The sequence below is a fragment of the Pieris brassicae genome, chromosome 2 (assembly GCF_905147105.1).
Source record: "Pieris brassicae chromosome 2, ilPieBrab1.1, whole genome shotgun sequence".
In the NCBI taxonomy this organism is placed as follows: Eukaryota; Metazoa; Arthropoda; class Insecta; order Lepidoptera; family Pieridae; genus Pieris; species Pieris brassicae.
The window spans coordinates 2052942-2078366 of NC_059666.1; the positions used below are offsets into that span (position 1 = coordinate 2052942).

The following is a 25425-nucleotide window of genomic DNA, read 5'->3' on the forward strand; positions in this document are numbered from 1 at the left end:
GGAAGAATACCTAAACCAGAAAAGTGGCTGAAGGCTAGAAGGCTAGTCTAGGTATCTGGTTTGACCAGGTGGTGGTTTGGTGGTGGTTTTGACCCACCTCTGGAGGTAGTCAAGGTGTGGAAGGAGGAGTATCGCCGTTTTTGCAAGAACGGAGGGAAGAGTTAAGTGAATGTCGGTTTGGTTTACATACCGTTCATCTTATTCGTCCCTTTTTGAAACACTGGGTGGACCGACGGTGGGGATCGCTTTCCTATCGGCTCGTGCAGGTTCTCTCTGGCCATGGATGCTTCGGAAGTTATCTGCATCGAATCGTTGGAAGAGAGGCGACACCCGCTTGTCATCATTGTGACTGTATAGATGATACGGTGAGGCATACAGTGGAGGAGTGTCCGGCTTGGGACTACTTTCGCTCCGTGCTTGCTGATAGCATTGATGGCAATCTGTCGCTTCCACTAATTATTCAAAGAATGGTGGAAGCTGACAATGACGGTCCTTGGAATGCCTTCAAGGCTTTTTGTGAGGCCGTCATGAGTCAGAAAGACAATGCGGAGCGTCAGCGTGAAAATGATTCAGATGCTCCGCCAGTAAGGAAACGACGACCGGGGCAGCGACGCCGTGTTTTCGCACGTCTGCCCTAAGTTAAGATTTGGAAGATTTGTGTGTGAGAGGAGTCATGTGGCATTCGCGTTTGGCGGGGGTAAGGATAGGGCTCAGCTGTTACCTGCCGTCGCCCTTTGGCGAGCTGAAGTCATCCGTCAGGTTTTAGTGGGTAGGGTTTATTAAGTCTGAGTCTCACATAATCCCTGCTGGTGTAAAATACCGTAGGGATATGCGTAAAAGCATTTCCTGACGCAAAAAAAAGGTACCTGGTTTGACGGAGTTGAGGGCCTGTGGCAACTGAAAGCAAGCAATTAGCGGGAACTGGTGCAAGACAGGGAGCGATCTTTTCTCGTTTCAAAGGATAAGAAATGTTGCGCCTCGCGCAGCCAGCTCAGTGAGTGAAGTATTAATATATGTTTATTAATTTACAGATAATTCGCGACTTTGGCACGACATTTTTCTATCTCATAGTAATGGCATTTGGCATTTCATTCAACATTGAAAAAAACGTAAGTTATTTTTATTAATATCATTAATGTTTAATATCAGAGGTTCAATTCTTATTTGTGCTGCAGAAGCGGGCTGATCGGGGTATATGTTGTGTTTCCACAAGGAAGTCGGTACGGAATAAGTTTAAGGAATTAAATATTATGACACTATCTGGTCAATATATTCTTGTAGCCTTGTTGTATGTACAAACAAATATAAATGATTTTAAAACAAATGGTGCCTTTCACCAGTATAATACTAATTACTTAATAGAACTAATTTAAGCATACGACCAACCAGGCTCCAGACGATGAACCACTCCTTATATGGAAATTGTATTAGTTTTTACGAAATACTGCCAAACGAAACAAGAGAATTATCACTAAATAAATTCAAAGCTATCGTTAAACGTAAATTAATTAATAAAGCTTTTTATAAATTTGACGAATATTGAAATGTTCCTAATCCTTGGGCTTGATTTGCTCCAGTTAAAACAATATGAATGACTCAAAACTTAGCGTTTAAAATGGCGTTAAGTTTCTTGTCAGTTCTTCTTGCCCGCTCTACGCCCTCGACTTGCTTGGTAGTTAATGTAAATTTAGAATTAATTTAACTATTTTTCTAACGTTCATAAGTGTACGTATTTACCTATATGAATAAAATTATTTTGACTTTGACTTTGAATGAAAACATCGGTGGCGAAACCGCCATGCCTTAGACTTAAAATGCAGAAGGTGTGTGCCTGTCACAAGTGGTCACAATTGTGCTCTCCAACAAATGGTCACGAAACAGATGCACAAATCTGAGGGCAAGACCATGGGTTCTAGCGTTACTACATTGTTTTACTTTAGTCCTATATATAGCGACTATTCCATTTAGATAATTTACAGAGATCGTTACAACTTTTCATATTGTATTTTCCAATAATGCAAAGTTTTCAATATGATGCTTTGCAATTCATAATCCAATATAATATTTCTTCTTAGTTTAGATTGTATAAGGCTGTAAATGGGATAACAAATATTCTAATGGCTTGCTTGTCTTGTATAATCTTCCAAGGAGCGATAAATGAAGTAGAAAATATAAAAACAATTCTTACCACAGAATTTTTGAAATGTCCACCTCAAGCGGGTATGTACTGTATCAGTTCGATTGTCAGAGCTAAGTATGACTTACGTAAATGCAATTTATTTTAAATACATCATACCATACCCTGAAACTGTTAGTTTTTACAACAAACTCCCAAGCGAAATAAGATAATGAACACTGAATAAATTCTCGTTAAAGGTAAATTAATCAATAAACGACGACTCGAACGAATCAACGACGGATGTCGAGGTGATTCGATGGTATTATCTATTCTGCCTTGACATCCGATGATGAAACTCAGCTGCAGGTATAAGACTGAGGAACTCCTCGAATCACACTCCATGGTAGATGTGCAGAGAGACTCAACTATTTATGCAGCGCCTTCTTAAGAGTTTATAATATCTTAACAATGACTAATCAATATGTTAATTTGCTGAAACATAACTATTTCAGTTACTCTTTGGGAACCGAACTGTGGTATCTGTAATAGTCTATCTAATAACATTAATAGCAGAAAATATTTTCAGATAAACGCCACACTCGGGAAAAAATCAAAGATGCCCTCATATATTTGAAGAGAAATCCATTTAAGTTTACAATACTACGTTTATTTAGTTTGAACATGACCCTTCCTTTTCACTTCATCAATCTATGATGTAATAGTATGTAATATGTATGTAATAGTATCTTTTCAGTTTTGTAATGTTATTTAAACATATTATCGTACTTTCATTTATATATGATGTTTTAGGTTGAAAAAAAATGTGTGTGTGTCAGCTACGATGCACGATTGGAGTTTACTCCTTACGAACGATAATTATGATATATATCGAATAGAAAAAAAAGGGTAAATGAACGCATCTGCTAATATATCTGTAATTATTCGGATTATTTATATTACTTCAATAAAGCTTATTACATAAAGTATGTTACATAACAATATAAATAAAAATAACAATAATAATTGTGTTCAATTTATACAAATCCAATTTTAGAGAGAGAATGAGATGGAATCATTCTTTTACACGTTCAATCCTACAGATATATATGTTTGTCTCTTTCTACGTAACGCCTCAACTTTTCGTGTTACACTTGATTTTACTCCTCATAAAATTTCCGTACCGGGCCTTATAACTCAAATCGTTTCTTAAGGAGTAAACTCCAATAAACTCCAAAAATAATTATTGTGTACTATTATGACAATTAATGATAATGTAATATATAAAATTATCGTGTCACAATGTTCGTTCCCATACTCCTCCGAAACGGCTAGACCGATCCTATTTAATGCGTATTTTGTAAGTCTGAGAATCGGCTATTATCTATCTTTCCTATGTGATAAGGGCTGTCCTCCCCAAAAAAAAAAATTGTAATTTTTTAATACAATGTGGCATTAAAAATACATACAACCTAAATTTTCACTCTTCTATCATCAATTGTTTGTTCTACTCTAGAAATTATTTACATGGCAAAACAACGTTTGCCGGATCAGCTAGTTATTTATAAAATTGCGAAAAAAATAGCTTTGAGTTTAATATTTATTGATTATGATTATGATTATGACTTAGACCCAGTTGATGTTTGCATATGGAGTTATTCTTTCCACTTGGTTAATCGGCCACTCGTTAAGTAAACTACATATAAAATTAGACGACATTCGAAATGCCCTCGAGTTTGTACTATAGATGCGCGGCCGTTGCGCCGCGGTGATTGCGTTTGTAAATAAAGCGGGCGATGGAAGACGCGCCGGTAAAATCATACATTGCGTAGAAATACATTGATTGGGATTGGGGAAGAGTCTGCGTTTGTAAGCACGACTTCAGAGCCACGCTTATGAAAAAAAAAACACGTTTTTACACTATTATCATCCAGCTCCTTTAATATAAAATAGTATAGGACCATGATATACAAAATTAATGGGAGTCCATAAATCGAGGTCACACCAACAAATCATTCAAGTTTGAGTCACGTACTTAAAAGGGTCATAATGCACCCCTTTGGCACCTTATCTAAATATTAAATTCGGACATATTATGAGATATATTACCTACTTAAAAATCCATTATGTACAGTTTTAATAAAGAGAAATAGTAAAAAATATTATTGGATAATTTTATATTGTCAAATTTAATGCAGACAGCGCTATAATAAAAAAACCTTTTTAAACTAGAAGTAATTTGTTTGATTTGTGTCGAAATCTGTCCTTATAATTGATAAAATTATCGATCGCGTCATATTAAAATATCCTGCTTGACAAAAATACTAGGAGCTGGAAAAGCAACTAGAAAAATCTAATGCCTGCGCGTTGGTGAGCTGAGTTCAAGCAAGGAAGAACTAATAATGACGACCCCTGTACAACGGTATGCTCTAACATTGATAGTGACTTAACAAATTATTGAAAAATTTGAAGCACTGTCTGTTCGTTTTATATTAGAAGAATGAAAGATATACAATAATAAAAATAAAATATACAACCAAGACAATATATATAAAAAAGTGGTTTTACGAGTGTCAGCGCGGTGGTTGCCCAGAATGATTTCTGACGCCGGGATCGATTTTTTACCTTTATGAAAAAACAGTTCGTGACTTGGAAGGACCGTCATCCCGAATCAATTTATGATGTTTCGTAAGAAAGATCATAGGCTGTGTTCAGATTTCATTTGAACATTGACCAACTGCTGATCCGGCTCACGTGGGTTCCAAATATTAGCTGAAGAGTAATTTTTAATTATATTTTATTCGAATATTGATCAATAACTGACTCGACTCAGCTGTGTTCCAAAACGTTAATAGCGGAAGGAATACACCAACATCTCACTTAAATAATAGGTGTAAGTAGTATTTAAGAATTCAAATCTTGAATATTGCTCTGTCGTATTAATTTCTCGCTTCCTCTCAAAATGACGAAGACTTTGAGATAATCCCACCACCTCGAACCTTTGATATATGGGGAGGCCCATAGGGCTCCGTCAGTTACCTTAGGTCTTTTGGTGCAGACATCGCGTATTTATTTATATATTCACTATTTATGTGTTAGGGTACATCTGTAGGGTTTAGGGATCCGTAGGGTTGTTAGGTTCTTACATCTCACCCTCTCATATATTTAGTTATCTAGTGCTATGTATGAGCAAACATACATTACATATACAATACAGATACTCCTGACATACAATACATATAAAGATTAAACACACAATCACCTAAATCCATAATCATGAAGCTATACATATATATATATGAATACAAGAACTGTAGACTTTGAAACGGCGAGGCAAGCTCGCTAAACATGTTTTGTTTCACCAAGATAACGCCTCCACCCACAACCCCAAGGTTTAATTTTTTAAGGTTCCTGATCCCTTAGGAAACATTTTAAAAAATGCATTTATAGTTTTAAAAAAGATATACAAACTGTAAAAACCTGAAAGAGTAGAAGAGTAGAAATGGAGACAAGGATAAATAAAATTACAATTGCGTCGGGTTGTCTCTCTTCCTAAAATATGGCGAAGAGGCCGATGGCTGGCCTGATAGAGTAGAAATCTTTGTTTTTAATTTATTTTATTATTATTAATTTATTACTTAAGATGTCATGTGGGACATGGTGTAATGGTTGTAGCTCCTAAAAACGTTGTGAAAAACAAAAACTTGGCGATTAAAAAGAGTGGCAGAAGGTTCTTATCTTGCGTTATACGCCCTTGATTTGAGAACTGGCAGTAAATGTAACATTAGAAGCATTTTAAATACATTGTGTTACCTATATAAATAAATGATTTTGAATTTGAATTATGACTGTAAGGTAAACATGATTAAAACAATTTATTATTGAGTTTTATGCTCCGTGAACCATCCTGTTATTACATTAATTTACCTAAGTAAGCAGTACATTAAACAAATGAAGACAACAAGCGATGTAATCCATGTATTTGTCATTTATATGATTATTTAGATGTATTCATTCTATTTGTCATACAAGCAGAACTTTGTCGATTACGGAATTGAGCGGTCTTTTTATTTCATTAACAAAATGTTATATAAATGTATTAATTTAATCATGTTCTGTAATTTTTTATGTGGTTTCTATGTTAAATTTTCAAAATTTTATATGACGATTCTGTCTACGCTTTATTGCGCTTCTATTTCAGTTTTCATACTTTATGGTTTGTATTCAAGACCTCTCATAAGTAAATTTTATGTGTGGTCAAATAATTTTTGTATTTTTGACACTATTTGCTTTATTTTATTTACTTATATTAACGGAACAGTATACGTATCGAAATTCCTTAGCAAGATATCCGAAATTGACGGTAAACTTCAATTGGAACTCTCTACAATTTCTATTAAAACAATATTATTCTTTTTACTTATTTTCCTTGAAAAAATCTTTTACACTTTGGAATATTACGCACGCAATGAAGTGAGCACGACTGTTTACAAAATTTCTATAGCTGCTTGGTTAGTTTACAAATATGGCAGCTTTTTCAATTCAGTCTTGAGAAACATATTGTTCGAACTAATGAGACAGAGGATGAAAGGTCTTCGGTTAACCCTTGAGCATAATATAAATCAAGATGGAGTCGATAAAGTTGAAGAGATTAACAAGACATTAGAAATTTATAAAATGATTCTGGATACTAATAAATCCTTTGGATACATAGTTAAGTATTATGTGAGTATTTTAATTTCTATATCACATACTCCACTGGCTCTGCAACCCAAAATATGCCTTGGCCTCCAAAACGAAAAACTTCCACCACTCCCTGTCCTGTGTCACTTCCCAGCAGTTGGCTTTCTAGCTTCCGCATGCATTCTTTCCCTCACTCAGGCCTTCTTGGCCCATACTGCGCTCAAGGTCAAGGTAGCTTTGTATTCACCTATAATGTTCGGTTGACCTTCCAATTCTTCTTCTATCCTGGCATTCTTACCGATTCTCTATGACCCGTCCTCCCGTCCTTTTATACAAAACCTTGCAATGCGGCACCCATACAGTTACCGGCAAACTTCTTGAGCATTAAACAAGGGAGTGGGGGAAAGGTTGCGCATCGTTCGCAGCGCGGGATACAAACGTCAACTGATTTACATATTTGTAGCACCTGGGTAATTGTAACCTAAATCGGTCGCTTGAGTTTTTAGTCAAGAATGATGAAAAGCTAATATTTTTTTGTCCTTTACAGATTATACGCGACTTTTTTGCGGCTTTCTACTACGTGATAATAACAACCATCGGCATTTCATATAATTCGAAAAAAAGCGTAAGTCCTGAATTCCGTACACTGTGCTTGTCATTTATTTAATTATGATCTTGAAAATAAAAAAAATTGGTTGTCTGTAAAGTCGGTTTATGGATCATATTTTTACGTGATAACGTCCGATAAGAAAACATTGCTGAAAAATTGCATACTTTTGCATTGAATCATTATCACTAAATTATCATTATTTTGTATAATACAAATAAGGAGTTAAATTTTAAAAAGTCTGAACAAATATATGAGATTAAATTGCTAATCCTTAAAATTGATTTCCTTTTTGCTGCACTTTTTGTAATATATTTACAATGGTCCACTCTATGTATCTCTTTCGTTTGTTCCGGGCTCTCGCTTGCACGCTCGGCTCAGGCGGAACGTGATAATGAGACCTGTTTTTTTCGTGCGGCCAGCCGGCGTTCATCATGTCAAAAAATAAATGATACGTTTCAGTCAAATCTCTCCGTTCCTGTCATATTTTAAATATATTCTAACACTTTTTTATTTAGAAAACTTCATATAAAATTGCGACAGCCAAAGCACAGCCAAGTCACTGTATTCTGTCTCAGCTTATATCTCCTACGTATAAAATCTATTTTTGCGAAAATCCTAACTCTCTTATCAGCCCCTGTCACAAAATCCGTTCTTAACAAATGTAAACAAGTTACTAACTACCACTCCAAATTTCAAGTTTGTAGCAAAAATTACGGACTTTCAAACAAATTTGTTAAATCTAACTATAAACTACCTCCCAGCAAAGTTTTATCTTTGTGCTTCAAAATAAAAAAATTAAAAGGACATGACGTTGACGTTGACGTCGTTGATGTATGGGACAGCCTTAATGAAAAAAAACAAACTTTTTTTAGATAAGGCCGCACATGGCAGTGGATGCCGTTGCAAATATTCTAATGGCTTGTTTGCCATGTATTGTTTTACAAGGAGCGATTAATGAAGTAGCAAATATTAAAAAAAATCTTGTTCAAGAATTCTTAAAATGCCCAGTTGAAGAAAGTAAGTACTTGAAGGTACAAATACTAGATTATATATATTTTTATCATAAAGCTTTGAAACTGATAATTACCCTCTGAAAGCCTACTATCTAAATCCGATACCAGTTTCTAATAATTGGCTGAAATTGGCGCCGACTAACATAGTGCCGACTCCGTAGCGTTGCTGTCATTTTACGAGATACGAAAACTATTAAACCGGTTTCGAAAGTTACAGAATAATCTTGCGACTATCTGTCAGTCAGATCAAACCATGGGTGGGCTTAAGCCCGAGAATTAATTTTCGGCTGAACACCATGAATTTTTTCATGTCCTACTTGCTAATTGCTCATGGTGACAGCAATTATTCCAAAGAAATCAGCATCAACGAACCAATCAACGGCGTGCGTCAGAAGACCTAGGAAGACAAAAAAATCTGGGAACAGATACAGTTTTGTTGTTGAATTGAGTGATTCGTATTAATAGAGGAAAATAATTGCAGGTCACAGCGGAACACGGGACAAAATCAAGGATGCCATAAAATATTTGGAGTTGAATCCTTTTATGTTTCCCATACTACACCTATTTAGTTTAAATCTGACCGTTCCTTTTTACTTCATTAATCTTTGTAGTACTTATGTGATAGTGGCTATTCAATTCGCTAAATTGGCTTAATGACACTAAATATATTCTTTATAAAAATACGCTGCTTGTTGAGGCAGACGTTTAATTAAGTATTGTAAGGGCGTGCTGAGAAACTTACAAAACGTTCATTAGGTACATACAATATGAATATCCATAGAACCGTAGGAAGTACATCGGACATCGCGACCTTATGTTCAGGTAGGTAAAGGTTAAAGCAACTTATCGTATCATAAACAGAGCTTTCATGCAAGTTATTATTGTATAGGAGTTATTGCTTGTATTTGCAAATTCAATTAAATATTTAATCGTATCATATATGAGTAGGACATTTCACAAGTTTAATAAAAACGTTTCATATATGACATTTAACGTTGAAAAAAATGGACACAAAATCCTGTTGTATGGTTCGGGGTGTATGGAGACGACAGCTCAGCTTGTTCACTAACAAAGAGCCGGATATTAGAATTGAATTAATAAAGTATCGAACACATTGGCTTATACTGAGTCCATGCTTACTAAGAAGGAACGTTTTCTCTTGTTATAAAAAAATGTGAATATTTTAAAGAAACACTATGTAATAAATTATCATTGCAATTTACTTTTTTAAATCTATGCAAAGTATTTTTATAGATCAAACAATGTAACGTCTCTCGCTAGCCATGCATCCTGAAAGGCACTTGAAGTATCCAGCTATGTAAACCTATAACACTTTACACTCCTCCAACTGACCGATCTTTACAAAATTTTTTTTGTATATTTGGTGTCTGTGGTTTATTCCAATTTAATTTATGTTAAGAAGTATATCAGGTATAACATTGCTGATAGTATAAGTAATAGTGAGATACATGAGCAGTGTGGATTAGAAGAGGACATAGTGACAATGATAGAAGAGGGAATGCTTAGGGTGCCTTCAAATTTGCCGCAACGTGCCGCGCTACTTGTAAATCTATGTAAATAAACAACGCGCGGTTGCAGAGAGACTAGTTCTGCGTGCATGTATTTTTTGTACAATAGACATGTAACATGAACAAGAACGAAAATCAGGTTGAAGAATTTATGAAGAATATAGGGTTCGGGATCTGACAAGTACAGCAATAAAATTTGAAGAGGAAAAGGCATGGGAAGTAATATGTAATAAATTTATTTAGAATTTCACAAACAAAACCGTAAGTGAATTACTTTATAGGTTCATTACTTGCCATGACAATTATCCGTATAGTTACAGTAACACTAAGAACAGTGTTTCTTCGTCCGAGTCCATAGTGAAAATGTGTACACTACTATTCTCAAACTTAGCGGTAGCAGTGCGGCAAATTTGTAGGCGCCCTTAGAATTGTGGTTTGACCATTGAGTGAGAAGCGTACAAGTAAGAAATACAAGGCAACCATGGATTGTGAATTCGTATTGGGTAGGCCGTGTATGTCCAATACTTGGACCAAATCAAGGAAGTAGGTACTATAGAAGGGACAAGTTCAAAATTGCCGTAACCGAAGAGCATGCATAATAAATGTCAAGAGATGAATCGAGAGAGGTGTGTCAAGACCGTATCGAGGGGAGATACGTGGTCTCTGCTTCTTGATCGGGAAAAACCGTCCCTTCTACCATCAACCCCCAATTTAATAGCGATATCAATACAACACCTGGATATACAAAAGCGCTTTTTATTCTAACAATAAACTGCTGTGTACGCACTATATATTCATAGCATGTTAGTGGAAATATAAATCTTTTATTGTATTTAGAAGCTTCATTATGAAATATATCGAGAAATAGTGTATCGTGAAGTAAAAATCATTGATTGCCATTAATTTGATTTTCCAATTTAAGCTAGACACATGGCTTCAAAGACTGGCAATTATGAAGTTGGCAACTTTTATTCTGGTGATAGATTTTATTTATTTTTAAATACAAATATTTACGTTTGAATCATTTCTATCGATTTTGTAGGGTTTGGACTGATCCGACTGTTGGGTATAGTTGGGTGGATTAACATTGTCTAGACATAATTGAATATATTTTCAGAATAATTTTATTATTTATAAACCAATAGTATGAAGTCCCATATTCGTCACACACAGAAATAAGCACACACGAAAAGCTTTGCTTACTACCCGCTAACTAAATCAAAACATGAGTTAGTCGTTCTCCTAGTCCGTGTGTTCACGCATATTTTCTATCCTTTGAAGTTGAAAACTTTCCAAGCTCAACCAATTCTCCCTCTAAAGGCACGCCGAGCAAAACAATCCGCCATCCACTTTCAACTTTTATTCTTTTCCGTTTGCCTTTTTCAAATTGGCCCGTACGTTTAATTTTCTTGGCGATATGCTGGGGTAAACAAGCCAAAGCACCAAACATATTTCTATAAACACGTTCTGACGTCTCTTTGTTTTATACTCTTTCTCTAACGTCAATACTCAAGTTTGCCTTTGAGTGATTAAAAATTCACATTTTAGAATAAATTTACTTTAAATTTTTCGGTAAAATACTGAATTATGAATCATTTTTCGTACTGGTTCATTTTATAATAAGTTAAACTATTATTGCCCTAAGCCTTGTATCCTTTTTCTTTATTAAAAATACTAGTATGTTTGTCGTTGTCCTAACGTTCTGCTGTTATGTTTTACTTTGTATCTTATTTTTATCAATAAAACCTATATCCAATGTGTTAATTTTATGTTTAAGTTTTTACATATCTTACAGAGATATTTTCTTATTATTTATTTGATATATTTCCTGGATAAATAAATAAATCAATCTTATAAATTATTCTCACTCAGTAACCGTATTTAATTACGAATTAACTAGAAATTTGATTCAGTAAAGAAAGACAAAAGAATTCTGACTTCATCATTATTATCATCAATAATAACGTCGTGCTTAATAGTCGTAGCAGAGTAAACTTTTGGTGATGTTGGCAATACTGTAACATCCTTGTAGTTCGACAGTAACCATCTTGATAGGATGCTTGAAATGACGTTTAGCAAATAAAATATATTATAGTTCGTATAACCTGGATGCTGGTTCTCTTGCCGTACACTTATGCTTATTAACTGACTTATAAGTACTTAGAACAAACGCAGGCTATATATCTACTACGCTATTGTCTGCTATGCGGAAATTGCTTCCGCATAGTAGACTATCTAAAGTAATTCTTTTTTGGAAAAAGGGATACTTTTCTTTGATAAAATCCCAGAGGATCTTTTATCTCTGCCTTTTAATAACTTTAAGAAATATATTAAAGAAAACCTATGTATGGCTTACTATAAAGATAACAATTATCTAGTTGATAAAAGGGACTAGTGCTAGACATGCTAATTAATTTGCGATGTTCCTTTTATAATTTGCTATTTTAAAAGAGTATTTATATTTCATAATAAACATATTTTATTTATTTCATCAAGTACCTCTTTCTTTGGTTTAGACACCGTTACGATTTACATTCAGTGTGCTGCAATATCTATCCTTTTTAATTTTGGACAGTTTTAAAAAATATCGTTCAAACGCAATAATCTTTTAATATAAATAGTAACATATATTTCATTTATATTCCAATTCAAGCAACCTTTTGCAATTCCTTGTAATTTTTTAGGTGCTTTATTCATTAAATTAAGCACTTTGATAAGTAACAAAAATCGTTCATAGTTCAAAAACAATGTTCATTACAAAACTTCTAAATTCAGCGAAATTCACTATGAAAATTTATCCGGACGTTAAAACGATGCAACGACAAAAAATTACCGTTCAGGGAGTCATATAAAAGTTGTCGGCGCATATAAGGATATTAATTCTGAAAAATAAGTGCTGCTTGACAGTTTTCATTATGAATTTTGAAACTTCAAAGCAAAGAGAATGAGTCGCAGGCTTTCATAGTGTTGACTAGTCTTTGATGAAAGTCTTTATTAGTGTTTTCAATCTATGTTATATTTTTACGAAATATATGATTTGACCCCGAAACACATCACTGCATTTTATTACTATGTACTAGCGCAATTTATTAAAATTTTCATTTTTAAAGACTTGTCTGATTAGATTTTATTTGTTATTATACGTGGGTAGCACTGAAAATGTTTAGAACTGGCCAGTTAGAAACATTGCCAATGAAAACTTTTGGAATTTCAATTTTAGAACTCTTTGGTAACCTAATGTAGTATATTGCATTTATTTGTTTTCGTGAAATGGCGGCAAATCTAAAACTTTTGTTAAACTTGAAAATGAACCTAACGCGAGAAAATTTTCGCGGATATTATTTCGAAAAACAATAAAAGTATTGGCAACTTTCTACATTAAGCCCTTTTTTAATTTTCTAAACATTTTCAGTGTTACCTGGGTGTATTAATTATTTATTAAAAATAACACATTTTTACTTGTAATATAAACCTAAAATGTAATATGAAAAACAAACAAAATTTGATATTAACCAATATTAGAACTGACATTACCTACATTCTATAATAATAAATATATATAATATAGTCAACATTACTTTATAGCACACACATATACATAGGCGATAGCTTAAAAATATAACGAAGAACTCTCGGTCATACCTCGTGTATAATATAAAATGTCTTATATAATATACATACCACCAAATGTATGTACAATTTTGTCTTTCCTATTCGTAACGTTCCATATTTTGATGCAACGGACCTTGCTACTAGTAGTTTTGATTTTTTGTATTCAAAGCAATGCATAAACAACAAAACAAACAATGTTCAAAGAATCGTTAAGACACTCGCAACATTGTTTCTAAATCTCCAACTATTTCGTACCTAACCAACAAACCATTCAAGATTCCCAAGTTTCACCTGTGGGCATTATCGTAATCAACTCCTCTTTACACTACTAACTCCACGTCCACGACCTTAGTGCGTCGGCATAGAGACTGTTTTAGTTTGAATTAGATTCAAAGTGTCGGTAAAAACAGCAGTAAAAGTCAACGATCATCTAAACGGAAGCACTTAGTGTAACTTATCTGAATGTTTTTCAAGAAACTGGGCTGCATTTATTTTTCCCGTGGACATTCCTTTGAAAGTGGCTACACGTACAAGATTATATTAGAGGCTGCTCGATAGTTTCAGATAATCTCAGTTCTTTAAACCGTTGATCCTACTCGTTGGACTCCGCCACTTCAAGTTTCATACTGCAGTTATCCCATACTTATCTGTATTCAGTACGTAGGGTTTTTATAGACGAGGGAGCAACCGAGCTGTAAAGATGATTAGTACCGCACATGGACGCTTACAGTGCTAGATTGCTCGTGAGGGCGTTGGCGCCCTTAAAATTGGTACGCTTTCTCATTCTATAATTACGTGTGTAGGATAACTCGTAGATTAGATTATGTATACTAAAATTGTGTTAAATCTAAGTAATTAACAGAACAAACAAGAAATAAAATACAGCGTTTAATAATAATTATTATTATACTAACATACATTGTGACCTGTGACAATTCATCAAATGTAAATATCCGTTGCTTCAACTTAAAAAAAAAATATTTAAAAGCTTTACACCCGAATAACATTATTTATATAATTCGACATCTTTCAGCAATCGTAGTCAGCGAGAGACTGCCACATCAATTTGTTATTAGAGTCTAATGTTGCCATATTTTCGCGAAGTTGCTATTGGCACTATATCACGAAAGTATTATATTATTATCAAATCTATACACCACCGTGTCACCGTGACCACGCACGCTGTAAAGCACGCGAAACGTCGGAAAAAAAATTATGTAAAATAATTATAAGTTTATAATAATACATAGCTTCAATCCGGTATGTAAGTGTTTTCTTTAAATGTGTCAAAGCTATATTAACATAAGACAGTCTTAACCAGTTATTCTCAACTTAGTGCACACGTCCCACAGAGCAAAAAATTGATAGTTAAGGGGGATTCGAAAATTTATTAAAATTATTTGGAATTTCAGTTTTTCATTAAGAAAAAACTCAACGTGACCTACAACCTTGTTTAGGTCTCAAATTTCTACATCTACAGCATTTGTTAATCAAATAGGCCAGTAGGTGTTCAGCCTTCTGTGCCGCACGCCGTCGACTTTTTGGGTCTAAGGCAAGCTGGTTTCCTCAGGATGTTTTCCTTCACTGTTCGAGTGAATGTGAAATGCACATAAAAAGAAAGATGGACAGGCGGGGATCGAACCTACGACTTCAGGGATGAGAGGCACACGCTGAAGCGACTTGGCCAACACAGCTCAGTTTTTCATTATGTTTTATAAATTGACTTACTGTGTTTCGTTAAATTTTCCCTAGCAATTTCTTCCTTAAACCTATCATTAAAGTTTCTTAAGTGAACATTTTTTTTAAATAATCAAATATATATTACACAACGTGGCCTAGCTATTTTAATAAGAGTAGAGGTCATATAAAACCAAAAAAGAAATGCAATTTCTAATGTAAATATTTGTATAACACTTATTTGGTCTACCGCCTGTAATTTGACAATCACAGTATTATCTGTGTTATATAATTTTAAATATACTATCTGTGAACTCACTATAAATTCTTATATAGTACTTATAAAGTTACCCCTCTATTTATAACATCTAATTAACTTCATGATGACGGTTTTTTTCCTCTTTTCATCACACTATCAATATAAGTCGAGGGAACGAGAAAAAACAGTATTGTAGTAAAAATAGTACAGTTACACTGATTCACTTTAAAAAAGTAGTTTGCACAGTTGCTCATTTCCCGTTGGGGCGGATGTTTCCGCCCGAAGTATCAAGCAAAATACAAGATCAAGCAAAAAGTGTTTACGTGCTCGACTCAACATATATAGGGACACCTACAAACCGAGGCTACAATCACTTCCTTGACGTCATAGCCTATAACGCACTAACAAAATTATTCCAACCGCTATGGAGATATACCACTAACCGACTTTAGACACTAGGGGCTTTCGGGCCAGCCAGTGGTTAGACTGATTGAGGTTACTCCCTTAGGTCGAAGGAACAGTACACCAGTATTTAATGTTTCTCGATATTATCGTATTGGCATAGTCTAGTATAATGTATGTATTTCTGTAATACTAATGTATTCTATATATAGGGACACCTACAAACCGAGGCTACAATCACTTCCTTGACGTCATAGCCTATAACGCACTAACAAAATTATTCCAACCGCTATGGAGATATACCACTAACCGACTTTAGACACTAGGGGCTTTCGGGCCAGCCAGTGGTTAGACTGATTGAGGTTACTCCCTTAGGTCGGAGGAACAGTACACCAGTATTTAATGTTTCTCGATATTATCGTATTGGCATAGTCTGTAAGGATAATGTATGTATTTCTGTAATACTAATGTATTCTATATATAGGGACACCTACAAACCGAGGCTACAATCACTTCCTTGACGTCATAGCCTATAACGCACTAACAAAATTATTCCAACCGCTATGGAGATATACCACTACCCGACTTTAGACACTAGGGGCTTTCGGGCCAGCCAGTGGTTAGACTGATTGAGGTTACTCCCTTAGGTCGAAGGAACAGTACACCAGTATTTAATGTTTCTCGATATTATCGTATTGGCATAGTCTGTAAGGATAATGTATGTATTTCTGTAATACTTATGTATTCTATATATAGGGACACCTACAAACCGAGGCTACAATCACTTCCTTGACGTCATAGCCTATAACGCACTAACAAAATTATTCCAACCGCTATGGAGATATACCACTAACCGACTTTAGACACTAGGGGCTTTCGGGCCAGCCAGTGGTTAGACTGATTGAGGTTACTCCCTTAGGTCGGAGGAACAGTACACCAGTATTTAATGTTTCTCGATATTATCGTATTGGCATAGTCTGTAAGGATAATGTATGTATTTCTGTAATACTAATGTATTCTATATATAGGGACACCTACAAACCGAGGCTACAATCACTTCCTTGACGTCATAGCCTATAACGCACTAACAAAATTATTCCAACCGCTATGGAGATATACCACTACCCGACTTTAGACACTAGGGGCTTTCGGGCCAGCCAGTGGTTAGACTGATTGAGGTTACTCCCTTAGGTCGAAGGAACAGTACACCAGTATTTAATGTTTCTCGATATTATCGTATTGGCATAGTCTAGTATAATGTATGTATTTCTGTAATACTAATGTATTCTATATATAGGGACACCTACAAACCGAGGCTACAATCACTTCCTTGACGTCATAGCCTATAACGCACTAACAAAATTATTCCAACCGCTATGGAGATATACCACTACCCGACTTTAGACACTAGGGGCTTTCGGGCCAGCCAGTGGTTAGACTGATTGAGGTTACTCCCTTAGGTCGAAGGAACAGTACACCAGTATTTAATGTTTCTCGATATTATCGTATTGGCATAGTCTAGTATAATGTATGTATTTCTGTAATACTAATGTATTCTATATATAGGGACACCTACAAACCGAGGCTACAATCACTTCCTTGACGTCATAGCCTATAACGCACTAACAAAATTATTCCAACCGCTATGGAGATATACCACTAACCGACTTTAGACACTAGGGGCTTTCGGGCCAGCCAGTGGTTAGACTGATTGAGGTTACTCCCTTAGGTCGGAGGAACAGTACACCAGTATTTAATGTTTCTCGATATTATCGTATTGGCATAGTCTAGTATAATGTATGTATTTCTGTAATACTAATGTATTCTATATATAGGGACACCTACAAACCGAGGCTACAATCACTTCCTTGACGTCATAGCCTATAACGCACTAACAAAATTATTCCAACCGCTATGGAGATATACCACTAACCGACTTTAGACACTAGGGGCTTTCGGGCCAGCCAGTGGTTAGACTGATTGAGGTTACTCCCTTAGGTCGGAGGAATAGTACACCAGTATTTAATGTTTCTCGATATTATCGTATTGGCATAGTCTAGTATAATGTATGTATTTCTGTAATACTAATGTATTCTATATATAGGGACACCTACAAACCGAGGCTACAATCACTTCCTTGACGTCATAGCCTATAACGCACTAACAAAATTATTTCAACCGCTATGGAGATATACCACTACCCGACTTTAGACACTAGGGGCTTTCGGGCCAGCCAGTGGTTAGACTGATTGAGGTTACTCCCTTAGGTCGAAGGAACAGTACACCAGTATTTAATGTTTCTCGATATTATCGTATTGGCATAGTCTGTAAGGATAATGTATGTATTTCTGTAATACTTATGTATTCTATACTATTGTCTTTTGTTGACATAGCTTTTACACATTAAGAAGAAACTTTTTAAACGGATTGAAGCTATGTATCATTATTATAAACTTATAATTATTTACATACATACATACATTACATACATAGTGACACCGTGACCACGCATGCTGTAAAGCACGCGAAACGTCGGAAAATTTTAAATTTACAATTATGTAAATGATTATAAGTTTATAATCATAATACATAGCTTCATTCCGTTTAAAAAGTGTTTTCTTAAATAAACATCCTCCAAGTTCGAACAAATTGTGTTTACCGAGGCGAAAAGACATATTTCTCAGTACTTTTGATTAAACTGCTACTAAAAATTACAAAATATTCAGACGTTTTCTTATAACGTGAACGCCTTGTTGGCCAATCAATAATTATTATTTAAATTAATATAACCTCCTGAACAGTGTTATAACGGCTGCAGACGTAAGAATCAATGAAGCAGGACTTAAAAGGCTGCCACTATTAATTCTGCACGTATCTTCTGTATTATTAAAATGTAATAAGGGCGTGTCCTCCAACTTATAATTAGATATAGCTTGGTCGATCTTTGTTGCATCCATTTTCTTCAGATGAGGCATTCTTGTGAGTTTCCATAATTCATCTGAAAAATATTTTAAGAATCAGAAGAAAATATGGTTGAACAATTACTTACTAGAAAGACACTGCGTGATACAATGTATCAAGAGATGAAGGAAACTGGAGATTTTGCATCTTACTGTCAATCTTCTAATTAGAAATAATTAATTTTAAAATCATCAAAAACATTTGCTTGGTTTGTCGATGATACTACACATTTTTAATTAACAAAATAATAAAAAAAACTAATGCCGGTTCAAGTTATTTAATTTCATTTTTTTCTAATTAGTTTCATTTCAAAGCAAAAACTTAACAATGAAGAAACGCGCTTTCTGTCTCAATGAACCTGACCTCCAGCCGAGCGGATAATTAATTGCCTAAAGGTCACTGGTTCGATACCCCGTGCATTGTATTCATTGAGGAAATGATTTTTCCGGCTTAGGTTCATTAGGAAAGTCGATTTTCAGGTCTATTAAGTAAGGTTTTTGTGAAAAAGTATTATGGTGGCTGAATCGACGTCGAAGATTTTCTACAGTTAAAAATTTCTTATAGTGTGTAAAGGAACAGTCGGTACTTTATTGATCTGGCGTGTATAAAAATTAAATCAATGGCGCTACAACCTTTTTAGGTCTGGGCCTCAGATTTCTGTATCTGTTTCATGATCATTTGTTAATCTAATAGGCAAGTAGGTGATCAGCCTTCTGTGCCTGACGCACGCCGTCGACTTTTTGGGTCTAAGGCAAGCCGGTTTCTACACAATGTTTTCCTTCACCGTTCGTGCGAATGTTAAATGTGCACATAGAAAGAAAGTCCATTGCTGCCCAGACGGGGATTGAACCTACGAGCTCAGTGATGAGTGTCGCACGATGAAGCCACTAGGCCTACACTGCTCAACGTCGACCTGACGATCTGACGCGTATAATTGAATAATAGGATAACAAAATTAGTATATTATTAAGAACTCATGGCAACATATTAGAAAAACGCAATATCACAAAATTTCCGCTCATGATATATATTTTTATCTATATTTAAATGCTATCAAAAAAAAGAATTTGCGACATTATATATACTAGAATTGTCGCATAAGTAAGAATATTTCTTTTTTTAACTGCGACATGTTTCTAAGCTGAAAAAAGTACATATAACATCGAAGTATATACTTACAAGTACTGCTGTTTCCATCTGAATTGTTGTAACATGCAAATATTACCGCATAGTGCTCGTAATTTACATCCAATATTGAATACGTTTCTGATTTCTGATCTGAAAATTATAATGCATATTTTACATATTAAATGAATTACAATAATTGTTTACTCGTGAATAAAATCAAATAAGCGTATTTAAATCCATGATAAAATGGCTATATTGCCAATATTTGGTGTGTACATTGAGTTACAAATAGATATATTTATGCAAACAATTATGCTTCAAAAATACTTTTGTGTTATATAATCCTGTTGACTTATTTATAAGATGCTCCTTCGAAATAGAAATTTAAACAATTAATGTCAATGTCAAATGTCATTTTATCAACATAAATTTCCGAAAAATAAAAGAAAATTTTAAAATAAACTGATAATGAAACATTGCTTAGTAATAATTTATTTCCACAGTCTCCTTTGACTTTGACAAATAATAATCTGAACGTTTCATTAATTTATTTATATTTAATAAATTTATTTATTACAGTCAAAATTAATTTGGTCACGGTAAAAATATATATTCACTTCTAATGCAACTAATTCAAACATAGTATAGTTACGATGTTTGAATTAGCATATAGTTCGCGTGATGGTTATGTAAAGCTTTAGACACAAATATTTTCCGCTCCGTTAAGTTTAATATGTTGTAATAAAGAATTTAACCAATACCATACATCAACTGAGAATGGCTACTCTCAACAGGAGAAACGTGTACGAGAGTCTGCACAGACAAAGTGCAAGCTCTATTTCAAATCTCTTAAAATCTTAAATATGTAGAGTCAAATATTCTAGGCTTTAGGCTTTTTAAACGTAGACCATACTGTTTGTTACCACGATGTGTATATTCATACAAATACGGTATCTTTAAAGAAGTTATAATGGCGTATCCGTGTCAAGCTTACCCGTGTAGGTTACCAGCAACAAGTCACCACCGCTGTCATCTACAGTCAAAGCCACAGATCCATTGTAGAAGCTAACTGAGTCGTTTACAATCCAACTGATTGACACGTCCGTCGTGTTGTTGCTTTTATGATTGAAGAGGATGGTCGCGCATTCTCCTTCTATTTCTAAATCTGTTGCAACTGCTGCTATGTGCCATTTTCCATCTAGCTGTAACGTCAAATGAAAGTACAATAACTCAAAGTTGTTCATGTAGGTATACTTAGTGAACTACCAGATGTCAAATCCAGAGCGTAGAACGGACTTGATAAATCTGACGAGAAATCATACTCATTATTGTCATAGTCTTTAGTTTTACACAATGACGGTAGGCTTCAACTGTTACGAGGGTATTTGAAATTTTTCTAAACTTTTTTAGAATCTTAGCTTTATATTTGTGGAATACGCTTCCTAGATCCAGGTCAAATGAGGCATATGAAAAATAATTCTATGTGTGTCGTTTAAATGTATTATTAGGGATGATAAGATCTTCTGGCAAAAAAATTAATCGTTTGTAAATTGTATGTAAAATATTAAAGATCCGAACGCGGACATTTGTAAGTATTTTATAGCTGGTGATTCGTTAGGTTAGTTTTTACAATTAAATATGTACATATATATTTATTATTTTTAATCTACAAATCACAATAGTGTACTATCGATTTAAATGCTTCAAATAACTCACCTCTTTTAAATCTACTTCCCTAGGAGTTATATATGGACAGGTAACATTTTGATCCACACCGTTAACGCAAACAAAGAACAGCACTAAAATACAGATCATCTTCGTGTAACTATCTATAATCAACTGAGATACTACCTTCAATTTCTTTTAACGTATTTCCGCGCGCAAAACCTTCAACTTGTATTTTTTCTTGGTTGAGTGGACATCTCAGTACCTTATCTTGACCGCAACTGGGCACATGGTGTGTAACGAGTTTCCTGTAAAACAATAATATGTTTTCCGGAATCGTTTTCGATAATTCTGCAGGTATCCTGTGGAGCTACAGGTGCACACGGGCGGTGGTTAGCATCTGATTCTTATTTATAAACCCATAAGATATTATGCCGCTGTATGAGTTCAGAGTTATTGAAAAAGTTATTATCATAGAGAACGCCATCTAGTGACGTATGGGATAAAGATTACTCGATCTTTGTCAGTGTCGGTAATCTCTAAAGCGTCAATATGATATAAGATACTGTTATCAATAATACATCTCAAACTTCGTGAGAAATGTACAGGAACATTGTTATTTTATTTTTTATCAAAATTGTCCAGTCACAAATTCTTCAGTTCGGAAATTGTTCGAATGTCACCACTATGGATTATTTCCAAATTGATAAAGTAAGTACATATTATTTTTAAGTCTCAAATTGCCATAGTGTCATATGCTATACATAAGGAGGTCTCAGATTTTATTCCGGAGGACAAGTATGACAAGTCTACAAGAAAAAACTTTTTTAATATGGTGTGCCATAGGCTAAGCTGCTGGTCCTTAAACCGGGTCCTAGACAGAATTCTTAAGCATACGATTTCTTACTTGAAGTCCCTATACATCCTCAGGTATGGGGCCGAAACATTTCTGTGCCAGTATTTTCCTAATTTTAAGGAAACCTAACGAGGAATTTCGTTCACTAGGAATCAAACGCACTGAACATTTAATATTAACGCTATAAATTTTAAACTATTGCGTAACTTAAATGTAAAATTAGAAGCATTTAATGTATATTTCTTTTTTTTTGACATTAAGTGTACACTGTGTTATCTATATGAATAAATGATTTTTGACTTTGACTTTGACTCCATAGGTCAATAACATAACAATACCAATTCTATGTTTCTAGTTCCTGGGAAAATGGTATGTCATAGAACAATATCCGGTTTGGTATGAAGAAGATGGTCACTGTGCATTCAAAGTATTTGAGCTATGTGAACGTCGGGTCAGGATTCAGAGCGGATATGTCAAGAACAAAATACAATACCTAGTTTTTGTCAATAGCACCTATTATTCTGGAGATGACGCCGTCTTTGAAATTGAAAAGAATAATATAGGTAATCTGTTAAGACACTCAAATCTCGTCAAGTGAATCTTTGAATGTCAAATTATTCCATTTTTAAATTTGCATACCAAAAGTCTAGTCGAGTTCTAAGTTCAAAGAAAATTTTAATTCTTAATGTTTTATCTGTAATAATCGACTTGTATTTAGATATAGAAGAGGATCCATTTCCAAGACCATTGAGTTCAAGTGATTATTTAAATATCGAATTTATTATTCTATTTTTAAAAGTTATTTGCTGAAGTCTAGTCGAGTTCTAAATTCAAAGTCTGAAATACGGCAGACAAATATTCTTTATAATATCTACTACTTGTAGCACTTACGGTATAAGATATATATTTATACCGTAAGTGCTAGTTCTATAGAAAGAGGCGTTGTTGGATAAGTTATGTACACTGTATGTTGTGTTGGTCTATGCTTAATGCATGCATTTGAACTAAGTTACTAGATTATATGTGCTATTTTAATGTACAGAAGTGGATAGCGGGATACTTTACATTTTGATGAAGCATAATTATTACTTATTTAAATCTGTATTATCAACGTTTAAAATAAAACAAAGAAATCACGCATTCTGTTTGCTTTTCCGTAAATGTCCACCATTTAAATGCATTTAGCACTAGGGTTGACGCTGGACTGGACACCACATGTATAATGTCATCCCGTATCGTAATATTATATCGTTAAAGACACACCGTTCTTGTTTAAATTATTTACTTGTTATTTCCGGCTCCATGCTAACTTCCGGGGGATCAGTAGGTACCAGTTTAAAAGATATATCTTGAGCGGACAGGTACTACCAACACAATTCCACAGCAAGTGTTTTTCCAACGCAATTGTCCTTTAAGATCGTCTAAGCCGATTCGCTCTTTATTTTTTTAAAATTTAAAGAAGTACGATTAAACTGCTTGATAGATCCATACCAGTATAACTATTGACAGCCCTAACATGAGCAGAAGTTGACGCTCGCAATGAAAACGAATTGTGTATAATTACAGACCCAGTTGGCGTGCCGTTGTCTGTTATAACAACAGATTATGCGAATTACTCCCTGCTTTATGGCTGCAGACTGAACGAGAATTTGCAATTGAAATACAGTAAGTATATTTTAGTTTTAAATTTCTTCCTGTGGAAGAAAAAAACGCATGATGACATCTGCAAAATATTGTAGGTGCTTCATTTATCACGTTGTTTTAACGATATAATTGTCCCATTCATAAGTATTATCAATTGACGTGATCCAGCCAGCCACGATGCCTTATTGAATATTTTCAAACTATTTCTTATATAGAGATAATGTTATTGCTAATATTTTGTAAATACATTACGATAGCTTATGCTTCCTATACTGATATAACTATTAGACTATGACGATTTTGAGTTTTTTTTTATCCCATTATATTGTATAAGAATCAACCTAGATAATTTTAATCTGATAGTTAAATCTACTGGATATTTAACCTATTTCAGTGTCAGCTTGGATTCTATCTCGTAGTTTAACATTATCACCGGATATTCTTGAAACTGCATACAGAGGACTGAACGCCATACCGGATGCCAGCTCAGGCTATTTGCAAACTGTAGACCATAATGAATCTAAATGTACCTACCAATGGACAGCTGAAATACACGCAGTTAATACAAGTACCAATGATTACTCATTGCTCCATTGAATCGCTATAAAAATTCTTAATATATATATACAACTCAGTCACAAACTAACGCCAGACACATAATAGCATAAGGCAACAAAATACCACTTTAGGTTCCAATCTAGCTAAGATTTGTAATCTTAACGAAACGATATACGAGTAACAACTAATGACCTGTGTACTTACTGAAGAAATAACAATCAATAAGGATACTGAGACTTTAGCAAAACAATACGTTTACTGAGCGTTTTTCAAGGCAATTTTTGCCGCGCACCACCGCTATGTGCAACCAGCTGCCCTCTGAAGCTGGCAACGCCGCTCGTGACCCCTCTGTCATTGAGTGCGTCCATGGGCGGCGGTATCACTTAAAATCAGGTGAGACTCCTGCCCGTTAGCCCCCTGTTCTATAAAAGCAACGTAAAGTAAGTAAATTAAATATTGGTAGTGTAGTTTTATTATTACATTACATTTTAGTACGAGAAATTTGAGCAGGGAACAGAGCGTAAGTGGCAACAAAACGGAAACATGAATTGACTTCGTTAACCCACCAATTATATGGAAAATTATGCTTTATCCATTGCACGTTTAAATGTCAAAATACTTGACAAAGTTTATATTCAATTAGGCGTGTATGTAAAAAATAATAATATATAGAATTTTAAATGATATTACATTGAATAAATATGAATTTATA

General features: G+C 34.4%; 3 protein-coding genes across 3 annotated transcripts; 2 read left to right on the forward strand and 1 right to left on the reverse strand.

Moving 5' to 3' along the window:
* The first annotated feature begins 6199 nt into the window (after positions 1 to 6199).
* LOC123720897 lies at positions 6200 to 9076 on the forward strand. The gene is made up of 4 exons (XM_045677729.1): positions 6200 to 6841; positions 7347 to 7424; positions 8282 to 8426; positions 8904 to 9076. Exons 1-4 carry the CDS (start codon positions 6200 to 6202, stop codon positions 9074 to 9076), a joined length of 1038 nt encoding a protein of 345 aa, XP_045533685.1.
* A 9455-nt stretch (positions 9077 to 18531) lies between these two features.
* Positions 18532 to 21982, reverse strand: LOC123720412. Its single transcript, XM_045677004.1, has 4 exons — positions 21707 to 21982; positions 20985 to 21192; positions 20042 to 20140; positions 18532 to 18899 (listed from the first exon to the last, which is right to left on the reverse strand). The coding sequence occupies exons 1-4, from the start codon at positions 21803 to 21805 to the stop codon at positions 18682 to 18684; spliced, it is 624 nt and encodes a 207-aa protein (XP_045532960.1). The 5' UTR covers positions 21806 to 21982; the 3' UTR covers positions 18532 to 18681.
* A 245-nt stretch (positions 21983 to 22227) lies between these two features.
* Positions 22228 to 25356, forward strand: LOC123720162 (lopap-like). Its single transcript, XM_045676680.1, has 4 exons — positions 22228 to 22366; positions 22867 to 23074; positions 24078 to 24176; positions 24550 to 25356. Exons 1-4 carry the CDS (start codon positions 22256 to 22258, stop codon positions 24750 to 24752), a joined length of 621 nt encoding a protein of 206 aa, XP_045532636.1. The 5' UTR covers positions 22228 to 22255; the 3' UTR covers positions 24753 to 25356.
* Positions 25357 to 25425: the final 69 nt, after the last annotated feature.